This window comes from Oncorhynchus nerka, linkage group LG18 (assembly GCF_034236695.1).
Source record: "Oncorhynchus nerka isolate Pitt River linkage group LG18, Oner_Uvic_2.0, whole genome shotgun sequence".
NCBI classification, from domain to species: Eukaryota; Metazoa; Chordata; class Actinopteri; order Salmoniformes; family Salmonidae; genus Oncorhynchus; species Oncorhynchus nerka.
The window spans coordinates 25,316,363-25,328,519 of record NC_088413.1 but is presented as its reverse complement, the minus strand read 5'-3'; the positions used below and the strand labels follow the sequence as shown (position 1 = coordinate 25,328,519).

Sequence of the window (12,157 nt, the reverse complement as noted above, 5' to 3'; positions counted from 1 at the left end):
TGAAAACCAATTTAAAAAGACACCAAAACAATTTAGTCCAATCAATGTTGCTAAATATTGTGTGGCTGTCCTGTTTTCTGTCTGTGTGTGCGCAAGTAAAACTAAACATGGACTCACCCACTTGTAGAACACCAATGTCATCCTCATCTTTTTCATGTTGGCAGAACGGTCTATGGCTTTGTCATACAGTACACTTTTAGTTTTTGTTGTCATAGGCTACCTGGCTAAAATGCTTGCTGGCCTAACGTCCTCGCATTGGCAACAACGAACCAGCTAAGTTTGCCAGCTAATTAACATGAGCCTACATCTCAGGTCAGTGGCACAACATTCATTTATTGTTAGTTTACAATCATTGGCCTGTACAGAGAATTAAGTCAAAACCACAAGTCCAAATCCATGGCTTAAGAAAGGGAGGATTTTGCAAGCTAGTTACTGCAGGCCATCAACACAAGCAGACCAGAAACAGACATGTTTTTGTGAAAATTATGTTTTTCTTAGAAAGTGATTTGATTGGTATAAAGCCAAATCCAAACTGGCCTCCTTTGGAGGGCGTTTTGCTGCACCAGGACAATCCACCGTTGAGCTCAGCAAACGCTGATTGGCTAATTATATATATATTTTTTTAAATGTATCAAGGGAGGCCAAAAGCTTGCTAGCATCAATCAATCAAATGCTACACTAACAACATGTAACACTCTTTTGGTCTAGACAGCATCAGATACATGGGCTACACATACTGAGACAGAGGGGTACTGTTTTCCTCACTCTGATGATTTCTCTGGTGAGATTCCAGCACCTTTGGAATTGACGGAACATTTTGAAAACCCTGAGATACGAAAAGTAAATGTAATCATTTAAAATGTTTTAATGGTCAAATATTTGGGGAAGCCTGGCTTCCATGAATACAAGCTACTGTTAAGTTACATTATTTTAGCCTAAAACTTAAAAAGGATATTTCACCAATGTTAGGCAAGAGCCATACAGAAATTCTGGATTACTGACTGTCTTTTTTAAACGTGCTAATGTCCAAACACAGAAACAATCAAGCAGTACACATATGGTGATGAACTATCACTTTAAACATCTTATTACAGTGTACTGCAATGCATTGCACACACACTCCTTGTATATATCTAGTCCCCTCTTCTTTGGGAAGCGGAGAGATGTGATGGGAACCAACCTCCGTCTAGGGAACTGCTTCGATCACGGGGGTCCCTTCAATTTTAAGACCGGCCAGAGAGTCAGCTATCTCTTCTTCCTCCTCATCATCATCATCATCCTCCTCCTCCTCATCATCTTCCTCGTCATCCTCCTCCTCGTCATCATCATCATCTCCACCATCTTCTGCCTGATCTCCCTCCCCTCCTCCGGACGATGACACGTTCTTCCAGTAGGAGTCGTAGCCAGAGGCTCCATAACCTCCATAGCCGTAGCTATCCTCGTCAGCACCACTCTGTCGGCCAAACTTTGTCGTACGGGCTGCAGGGTGAGTACATGAATACAGACATGAGCTGAGAGTTGAGTACTAATCCCCATCCAGGGAGTGCATATATATACAACAATTAAAAGGTGTTGAATGTGGCGGGATACATTTGAGGTTTAAGATCTGACATCTGCTACAAGAGAAGAGTATGAAAACGAGTGATTTGTAATGATGCAAAAATTACTCAAACAACATCTAAAATGATGATACTACAGTATACATACAACTGCACTGCCATCAGTACTCAGTTTTCCTCTTAATGACCGAAGAGTTTTAATCCATGACTGACTTAAGCACTGATTAGATGTTAGATGGCAGACTCACTGGACATGCTGAGGTCCTTAGTCTCCTGGGTCTCATGGCCACACTTGGGGCAGGGAGGATTTTTACCCTTGTCCTGTTTGAACACCTTACTCTTCACATGGTCGTCACAGAAACAGGCCTGGGGAGGGAGAGACACAGTTCAACCCAAATGGGCCTTGTTACTATAGGTTACAGTCATGCGTCAAATCCAGGAAATGTATTCCCTGTCTAAATGGTAAATGGTTGTAACTAGAGGGAATACAGCCATGACTGGAAGTGACTTTTCATAGCAGATCAGGAGAACATTTTTATTTTAGCTAACCCTAACCTTTTTCCTAACCGTAACCTAATTCTCCAAACCTGCTGCAAAAAAAGTAACCTCTAGTTGTAGCTGTATTCCACTTCAGAAGCCTGGTAAACGGGTACTTATTTACCGGAAAAATCTACTAATTTAACAGTGCAACTGGGAATCTACACATTTCCCCCTGAACCAACACCCTTGCCTTTCTTGCACTAACATGTGTCTTTTCTTACGAGCACCGACTGCCGATAGCTGCTTTAGGACTGATTCTCACCTAGTTACCTTAAGACGAATGCACTCACTGTAATGCCGGGCGTACACGACACGACTTTTAAAAAATCATAGCAATGCTGAGCTTCGAGCATTAAACAACCTTATTTCCTATTGTAAACCATCTACACACTACAAGATTCTTAACTTGGTCGGGAGGATTCTCCATACCACCCCGTCTCGCCAAAATAATGTGAATAGATTGTTAACGTAGCTAGCTACAACGAGCTGTGGCTCAAAGCAGCCTCATAAAAGTTCAGTCAGACAAACACACTTACCCTACAGTGTTGAAATATCTTGCCAATACATTTTGGACCAAATAACATTGGGTGTGAACTTCAGAGCTGTAACCATTTTACATTTGGGCTTTGGTGAAAGGCAAGTGCAAACCCATACTAGTAGTAGTCATCGCTCCTGCTCGAGCGAGTGCACATTCTGGGTGATGAGAATCAAGATCTTGGTCTTCTTCCCTGACTAGCTCTCATTTGGCTATCGCTGATCGCCGTTCTCAAAACTGGTCATGGTACATCTCACATTACAAGAGCGTTGCAGATTTTGTGCCGATAAAACCAAACACGGGATCGGTAGCCCTCAGATTGTGACGCCGACGCGCATTTTAATGTGAGCGGGTCAGTGGCAGCTACGAGTAGGCGACAACATGGGGATTTTGTCTCCGATCTCAAAAAGTTGTCTGGGACAGCTAAAACCAGGTAGTGTACGCACGGCTCAAGTCGCTCTGGAGAAGAGCGTCTGCTAAATGTGTATAGAGGCAACAGCAGTAACAACTACCCTGCATGAGGAACAGTGGGAGAGACAATTGTTTACAACATAACTGTGTTGATTTAATGCCTTGAGTAGCTTCACATTTTGTTGTGTTATAAAGTGGGATTTAAAAAAAAGGCATATTTTTCTCAACAACCAAATGTCTAACATTTAAGATGAATAGAAATGATAGTTGTTGCTTAAGTATTCAGCTTCCCAAGTCAATACATGTTAAAATCACCTTTGGCAGTAATTACAGCCGGGAGTCTTCTTGGGTAGATTTCTAAGAGATTTACACACCTGGATTGTGCAATGTTAGTTAACCCATTAATCTTTTCATAATTCTTCAAGCTCTGTCAATATTTTTGGGGATCATGGCTAGACCATTTCCAAGTCTTGTCTCTCAGGAACATTCACTGTCTCCTTGGTAAGCAACACCAGCGTAGATTTGGCCTTGCGTTGTAAGTTATTGTCCTGCTGAAAGGTGGATTTGTCTCCCAGAGTCTCTTGTAAAGCAGACTGAACCAGGTATTCCTCTAGGATGTTGTCTGTTAGATCAATGGTTCTCAACATGGGTCCTGGGGACCCTGAGGGGCGCACATTAAGTTTTTAGCACTCCACAGCTAATTCAAATGATCAACTTACCATCAAGCTTTAATCATTTGAATCAGTTGTGTAGTGCTAAGGCAAAAACAAAATGTGCACCACTTTGGGTCCCCAGGATCAAGGTTGAGAACCGCTGGCTTAGATCCATCCCGTTTCTTTTCATCCTGAAAACCTCCCTTGTATTTGCCGATGTCAAGCATACCCATACCATGATGCAGCCACCACCATGCTTGAAAATAAGGAGGCAGTTACTCAGTGATGTGTTGGATAGCACGCCAAACACAAGGCTTTGCATTTAGGCCAAAAAGTGAATTCCTTGGATCGGTATAATAATTATTAACTTGACCATTCTTAAAGAGACATCCAAAGTCTGATTTGTTATTGTTACCCATCACTGCCCTTTATGAGGCTTTTGAAAATATTCTTGGTCTTTGTAGTTGAATCTGTGCTTGAAATTTGACTTAGGGACCTTACAGATGTTTTATGTATGGGGGACAGAGGAAGGGTTAGTCATTCAAAAACCATGTCAACCCCTATTATTTCACACAGAGGGAGTCCATTTAACTTATTGTGTGATTTGTTAAGCCAAATGTTACTCCTGAGCTAATTTAGGATACTTCAATTGAATTAATATTTTTTTAAGTTAGAATTGTTATTCCACTGACATTAGAGTATATTGACTAGATTGTGGACAATAAAAATTACAATTAAATCCATGCTAAATCAGAACATTTTGGGGAAGTGATAAGGGAATTATATGCTTAAAGGTAATGATTAGAATATTCCACCCTGAAACCATATAATTGTATGAAATTTATTAGAATCATAAAACTATAATCTGATGGTGTGTAGTTTTAGTCAGAATTAGAACAAGGACTGTTTGTTCCTTTTTAGTACGTAAGCAGGGTGCAAGTGAGAAACAAATGATAAGAGGAGCCATCAACAGACAAGCTGGACTACTGTGTTCCTTACAGGACATTGTCTCCACCCATGGAGAAGAGAAACTGTTAGGCTTGCAGAAAATTATGAAACATGTTGCAGATTAAACAGACTGTCTAAGCAAGGCATAGTTTAAGATTTTAACTTGTTTGTGTGTGTTATAAAGACCGGGGTTGCATTTTTGATGTTAGTACATTTTATTCACGAGAACGTTGTATCTTTTTGCATAAGCTGAGTCTTTGACTAATTATTATTAAACCCATGGTCTTACAGATCTCAGGGATTGGTCAGAGCTATTGATTGTCAGTTATTATCATTGAAAATTCTCACGACAGGAAGAAATCCAAGGGGTATGAATACTTGGATCTTCATTTTCCATTACCTTGCAACGCAGGCAGGAGTGTTGCCCCAGTCTGTTGCAGGAAGCACCTGAAATTAACATGGGGGAAAACACAGTATACATTAACACATTGATTTTTTTAATTTAAAATCACTATAGCTAGGGATGAACCTTTCAACTAGTAGAATGCCTACTTTTCTATACGTAACATGGTGTTCCTCATGTCTGCCAAAGTATGCCCTAAGGCTAAACGTCAACAGGTTATAGTGTTGAAACCTCTTGATTTCTCATGAGCCAACGCAATGTGGATGTTTGACAGGTGAGAAAGACACCCTAACTGCTCACATTTGTAAGTCTCCGCCTCCAGGACTTGGCAACTGGCTTGGTGCTCAAACTGGTCATCCTCACACAGGAAGTTGTGGCAGAAAGAACAACGGTATACCCTTCCCCCTGTGTCAGATAGCAAAAAAGGGGGAATGATTACAAAGGGGACATAAGGTGGATGGCAACCAGCATTTGGGTGCATGTACGGACATAAAAAAAGCCTTGTTTAGTTTTTCAGACCAGGCAGGTTGGATAATATTATAAAATGGCATAAGTTACCATGGTCCCATACACAGCGTTCACACTCGATACAGTCGGCATCCATGAGAGGACATGTGCAAGCGTGGGTACTGAGGCACTTTCTCCCGTGGCACACCCAAGCCTCACAGAAGTCACACACTGCCCCCTTGTGGACAGAGACAGCACTTCACATATCAATGTCATAAAGACATCCAATGATAAACTCATGACTGTAAACAATCTGGGCACATATCACAATGTTAAATAGATGTAGGTCTTCACCAGGGGTGTATTCATTACGTCTGGCAATGGAAACCATTTGCCATTTAAGAACCAAACGGAAGCAAACAGAAAACGAAACAGGGAGGGACCTACCTTCAATTTGTGCAATAGAAACAAAACATTTTTCATTTGGAGTAAATTATTACAATTGCAGAATGTTTTGCAACAGAATCGGCATAATGAATACATCCCGTGGTCATATTCACTAGAAACCAAAGGAGGCAACTTACTGCCTTCCTGAAGACAAACAATGTATACGAAATGCTTCAGTCTGGTTTTAGACCCCATCATAGCACTGAGACGGCAGTTGTGAAGGTGGAAAATTACATTTTAATGGCATCGGACCGAGGCTCTGCATATGTCCTCGTGCTCCTAGACCTTAGTGCTGCTTTTGATACCAACCCAAATTGGTCTACACGGACAAGTTCTGGCCTGGTTTAGATCTTATCTGTCGGAAAGATATCAGTTTGTCTCTGTGAATGATTTGTCCTCTGACAAATCAACTGTAAATGTCGGTGTTCCTCAAGGTTCCGTTTTAGGACCACTATTGTTTTCACTATATATTTTACCTCTTGGGGATGTTATTCGAAAACATAATGTTAACTTTCACTGCTATGCGGATGACACACAGCTGTACATTTCAATGAAACATGGTGAAGCCCCAAAATTGCCCTTGCTAGAAGCATGTGTTTCAGACATAAGTGGATGGCTGCAAACTTTCTACTTTTAAACTCGGACAAAACAGAGATGCTTGTTCTAGGTCCCAAGAAACAAAGAGATCTTCTGCTGAATCTGACGATTAATCTTAATGGTTGTACAGTCGTCTCAAATAAAACTGAAGGACATCGGCGTTACTCTGGACCCTGATCTCTCTTTTGAAGAACATATCAAGACCATTTCAAGGACAGCTTTTTTCCATCTACGTAACATTGCAAAAATCAGAAACTTTCTGTCCAAAAATGCAGAAAAATTAATCCATGCTTTTGTCACTTCTAGGTTAGACTACTGCAATGCTCTACTTTCCGGCTACCCGGATAAAGCACTAAATAAACTTCAGTTGGTGCTAAATACGGCTGCTAGAATCCTGACCAGAACCAAATTTTTTTATCATATTACTCCAGTGGTAGCCTCTCTACACTGGCTTCCTGTCAAAGCAAGGGCTGATTTCAAGGTTTTACTGCTAACCTACAAAGCATTACATGGGCTTGCTCCTACCTATCTCTCTGATTTGGTCCTGCCGTACATACCTACACGTACGCTACGGTCACAAGACGCAGGCCTCCTAATTGTCCCTAGAATTTCTAAGCAAACAGCTGGAGGCAGGGCTTTCTCCTATAGAGCTCCATTTTTATGGAACGGTCTGCCTACCCATGTCAGAGACGTAAACTCGGTCTCAACCTTTAAGTCTTTACTGAAGACTCATCTCTTCAGTGGGTCATATGATTGAGTGTAGTCTGGCCCAGGAGTGGGAAGGTGAACGGAAAGGCTCTGGAGCAACGAACCGCCCTTGCTGTCTCTGCCTGGCCGGTTCCCCTCGTTCCACTGGGATTCTCTGCCTCTAACCCTATTGCAGGGGCTGAGTCACTGGCTTACTGGGGCTCTCTCATGCTGTCCCTGGAAGGGATGCGTCACCTGAGTGGGTTGATTCACTGATGTGGTCATCCTGTCTGGGTTGGCGCCCCCTTGGGTTGTGCCATGGCGGAGATCTTTGTGGGCTATACTCAGCCTTGTCTCAGGATGGTAAGTTGGTGGTTGAAGATATCCCTCTAGTGGTGTGGGGGCTGTGCTTTGGCAAAGTGGGTGGGGTTATATCCTTCCTGTTTGGCCCTGTCCGGGGATATCATCGGATGGGGCCACAGTGTCTCCTGACCCCTCCTGTCTCAGCCTCCAGTATTTATGCTGCAGTAGTTTATGTGTCGGGGGGCTAGGGTCAGTTTGTTATATCTGGAGTACTTCTCCTGTCCTTTTCGGTGTCCTGTGTGAATCTAAGTGTGCGTTCTCTAATTCTCTCCTTCTCTCTTTCTTTCTCTCTCTCGGGGGACCTGAGCCCTAGGACCATGCCCCAGGACTACCTGACATGATGACTCCTTGCTGTCCCCAGTCCACCTGGCCGTGCTGCTGCTCCAGTTTCAACTGTTCTGCCTTATTATTATTTGACCATGTTGGTCATTTATGAACATTTGAACATCTTGGCCATGTTCTGTTATAATCTCCACCCGGCACAGCCAGAAGAGGACTGGCCACCCCACATAGCCTGGTTCCTCTAGGTTTCTTCCTAGGTTTTGGCCTTTCTAGGGAGTTTTTCCTAGCCACCGTGCTTCTACACCTGCATTGCTTGCTGTTTGGGGTTTTAGGCTGGGTTTCTGTACAGCACTTTGAGATACCAGCTGATGTGCGAAGGGCTATATAAATACATTTGATTTGAGGCAAATATCGGGGACTACCTGAATTTGACCGATAAGAAACACTTGTTTTCCATTGCGAAACGTTTTGCTATGGTGTGCATTAATGATTACTACGGAGTATTTATTACTCCCATCTCAATAAAGTTCTTCAAACGGCTCTCATTTCTTACCACCATGCCCATTCCCGTAGCGTGGATCCCTGGGTGCTTGATGACACAGTCTGATGACTTCATGCATTTGGTTTTGCCTTTAGTTGGAATACAGGAAGACAGTATCACACCACAACATAATACATGGTTCTTGCTCTCCTATACAAACATCTTACATGTAACATTGTGCAATATATTTCTTTGCCACTTGAGGGGATAAATCAAGTTGTATCGAATTAAGTTGGCCTCAAAGAGCTCAAGGGATTTTAAAATCAGAAACATGCCATGCGTCACAATTTATCTTTGACTCACCACATTGACCGCACTGGGGCAGCTTCTGAACGTTTGCACAGAAGTAGCAGAAAGCTCTGTTCTTCTGCCGTCTTGGGTGTCATTGAAACAGGGGAACAAAGTGTCAAAGCCTCCATCACCTGTAGATTATAGTCGCTAATAAAGAAATAAGGCATCTTGTTCAAATAGTTGAATTGTGTTCCCACAATTTAACCTTTATTTAACTGGGCAACTCCGTTAAGAATAAATTCTTATTTACAATGACGGCCTACCCCGGCCAAACCCTAACGACACTGGGCAAATTGTGCACCGCCTTATGGTTCTCCCAATCACGTCTGGTTGTGATACAGCCCGGAATTGAACCAGGGTCTGTAGTGACGCCTCTAGCACTGAGATGCAGTGCCTTAGGCCACTGCGCCACTCGGGAGCCCCAATGTTATCCATTAAGATGACTGTAAAAAAATATTGATTGAAGATGTCTTACCTCTGGCATTTGTCACATTCCTGCAACACAAGATGAGGACTACAGTAAGTATGAGGACGACAGTAAGTACTAGGGAAATAATCATGATTTACAGTCATTGTTGGCTATCCATTTCATATTGTGCTGTGATGAGAACATGTATATTATTCCATACCATTGCTGAATTGCAAGGGGACTTTGCAACGTCAACAAAGCCCTTGTTGGCTCGAGTCTGTTTCTCCCGTTCCTTGCGGTTCTCTGCCTTCTTGCGTGCACCAGTCTTCTTTTTCGGCATCTTTCAGTTTCTGTAGATGGCTTTACCTGAAGGCATGTGGGGGATTAGCAAACCACTAACTAACGAACGAACCAAACAAGCCAGCTCAGTCAATGGCATCACACCGTGACAGACTGGACACACATCATTAGTCTAGGTCCTTACGAAAATATAAATGTTGTAAAACTGTATTGGCTAGTTAACTAGGTATCTACGTAAAAAAAAATGAAAAAAGCAGCTATTTAGGTAGCTAACGTTATAACTAAACGTTACTGTACATGTGCGGAGCAACACGGTTCAAACACGCGCTAACTAGCTTGACTTCATGGAAATACCAGATGCAGCAACGACATGTCATTTTATAATTAACAGATCAAATCCTTAACCGATGTGTGCTGTTTATACATTTTTTTAACACAGTATAATCCAAAATGTAAAGAGAGACTTGCCAGGAATGTTGCAATCCACGACTGGCTCAGCTGAAAACGGAAATGACAGAACGGATATTTAGTCCGACTGAGAATTCTTCTCGCCTGATTTATAATCCGCCTTAATAGTTCCTATGTGAGTTCCTATATTTTTATTGTACATTAATTTCCCTTGCGCTCAATGAAATGTTATATTAAAGTATGAATTGTATATTACATCATGGTTTGGCCAATTAAGCCTGTTATTATCAACGCTAGTTCAAAAATGCATACTTATTGTATTTATATTATATTCTAAAGTCACTTCAGTCTCCTGCCACCATGACCCATAAATGTTGTTCAAATTAATTGGGTTTTTACCAATGAAGCCTTTGCAATGTTTCTTTCTGTAACGTAAACTACAGTGAATGGGTTCACAATGCCCCAGGAGATGGCAGTAAACCATTCTTTTCATCACACATGCTTGAGGTCTTGGAGGTTTCTTTAGCCTTATCAATCAGTGGAGGCTGGTGGGAGGACCTATAGGAGGGCGGGCTCATTGTTATGGCTGGAATAAAATGGATGGTATCAAACACATCACACATATGGAAACCATATGTTTGACTCATTCCATTCCAGCCATTACAGTGAGTGAGCCTATCTTCCTATAGCTCCTCACACCAGTCTCCTCTGATGTCTATGTTTCACACCAGTAGTTCTCTGTACCACCCCGCCCCCCAAACCCATTTTGTACCTCGATATTATCTGATAGGGGGACAGACAAACATTGATAGCTGATGGTGGAACAGTATCTGCTTCAGAACTATACAGGGGAATGTGTGATGGAGGCACTAACCTCTGTTCTGCAGCCAGGAATGAGTGAATGTTTCACTGTATCCAGAACAACATAGGCTAACTGCAGTGGTGCAAAACAATATCTCACCATTATCACACAATGGGTCAGTCAGTAAGGCCCGTGGAACTTAAGTCTACCTCTTAAGGATACGCCACTTTTTTTTCTTTTTCTTCTAAAATGACATACCCAAAACTAACTGCCTGAAGCAAGGATATGCATATTCTTGGTACCATTTGAAAGGAAACACTTTGAACTTTGTGGAAATGTTAAAGGAATGTAGGAGAATATAACAGAATAGATCTGGTAAAGGATAATACGAAGAAAAAAAAGTTATTTTGTATTTTTTTTTGTACCATCATCTTTGAAATGCAGGAGAAAGGCCATAATGTATTATTCCAGCCCAGGTGCAATTTATATTCTGTCAACTAGATGGCAGCAGTGTATGTGCAGCGTTTTAGACTGATCGAATGAAACACTGTATTTTTGTTCAAAATGTATCAAGACTGCCAAAATATGTTTATTAATAATTTTTCAAGTTCAAAATGATGCACTCTTCTCAAACATTAGCATGGTATTATTTCACTGTAATAGCTACTGTAAATTGGACAGTGCAGTTAGATTAACAAGAATTTAAGCTTTCTGTCAATATCAGATATGTCTATGTCCTTGGAAATGTTCTTGTTACTTACAATCTCATGCTAATCGCATTAGCCTACGTTAGCTTAACCGTCCCGTGGAAGGGACACAAATCCCGAAGAAGGTTCTACACCTGGTCTGCAGAACACAGGCCTAACACACCTTCACAGCAAAATACATGCAACATGCAACAATTTCAACGATTTTACTGAGTTTCAGTTCACACAAGGAAATCAGTCAATTGAAATAAATTCATTAGGCCCTAATCTATGGATATCACATGACTGGGAATACAGATATGAATCGGTTGGTCACAGATAGCTTAAAAAAAAGGTAAGGGTGTGGATCAGAAAGTCCATATCAGGTGTGACCAACATTTGCCTCATGCAGCGCCACACATCTCATTTGCATAGAGTTGATCAGGCTGTTGATTTTGGCCTGTGGAATGTTGTCCCACTCCTCTTCCATGGCTGTGCGAAGTTGCTGAATATTGGAACACGCTGATCCGACGCTGACACGTCGATCCAGATCATCCCAAACACACTCAATGGGTAACATTGACTGCAGCACAAGGTGCACCTGTGTAATGATCATGCTGTTTAATCAATAAAATAAGTGTTTTGTGCATATGGAGCATTTGGAATATTTTATTTCAGCTCATGAAACATGGGATCAACATGTTGTGTTTATATTTTTGTTCAGTGTAATGATCAAAGGAATTGAACAATTCCTACATGTGTTCATTAACCAATTCATTTAAAATCACTCTGTCTGTTTCTAAGAATTTGTAAGATCCTTATTTGCATAAAATAGACAGAGGCCAGTC

The 12,157-nt window shown here is 41.6% G+C and overlaps 1 protein-coding gene across 1 annotated transcript; it reads right to left on the bottom strand.

The window, feature by feature from the left end:
- Positions 1–313: 313 nt before the first annotated feature.
- LOC115145577 (zinc finger protein 330-like) lies at positions 314–9,948 on the bottom strand. The gene is made up of 10 exons (XM_029687068.2): positions 9,882–9,948; positions 9,334–9,479; positions 9,180–9,199; positions 8,717–8,787; positions 8,426–8,502; positions 5,608–5,734; positions 5,350–5,454; positions 5,047–5,093; positions 1,808–1,925; positions 314–1,479 (listed from the first exon to the last, which is right to left on the bottom strand). The coding sequence occupies exons 2-10, from the start codon at positions 9,451–9,453 to the stop codon at positions 1,187–1,189; spliced, it is 978 nt and encodes a 325-aa protein (XP_029542928.1). The 5' UTR covers positions 9,454–9,479; positions 9,882–9,948; the 3' UTR covers positions 314–1,186.
- Between the last annotated feature and the right edge of the window lie 2,209 nt (positions 9,949–12,157).

Bases quoted from the DNA above. Each gene is read 5' to 3' on its own strand.
- LOC115145577 (XM_029687068.2), bottom strand. From the start codon at position 9,453: ATGCCGAAAAAGAAGACTGGTGCACGCAAGAAGGCAGAGAACCGCAAG. The intron at 5,735-8,425 runs GTAAGAAATGAG...TCTGTCCACAAG, and splicing joins CTACGGGAATGGGCATGGTG to GGGGCAGTGTGTGACTTCTG. The intron at 1,480-1,807 runs GTGAGTCTGCCA...CTCACCCTGCAG, and splicing joins TAAGGACCTCAGCATGTCCA to CCCGTACGACAAAGTTTGGC.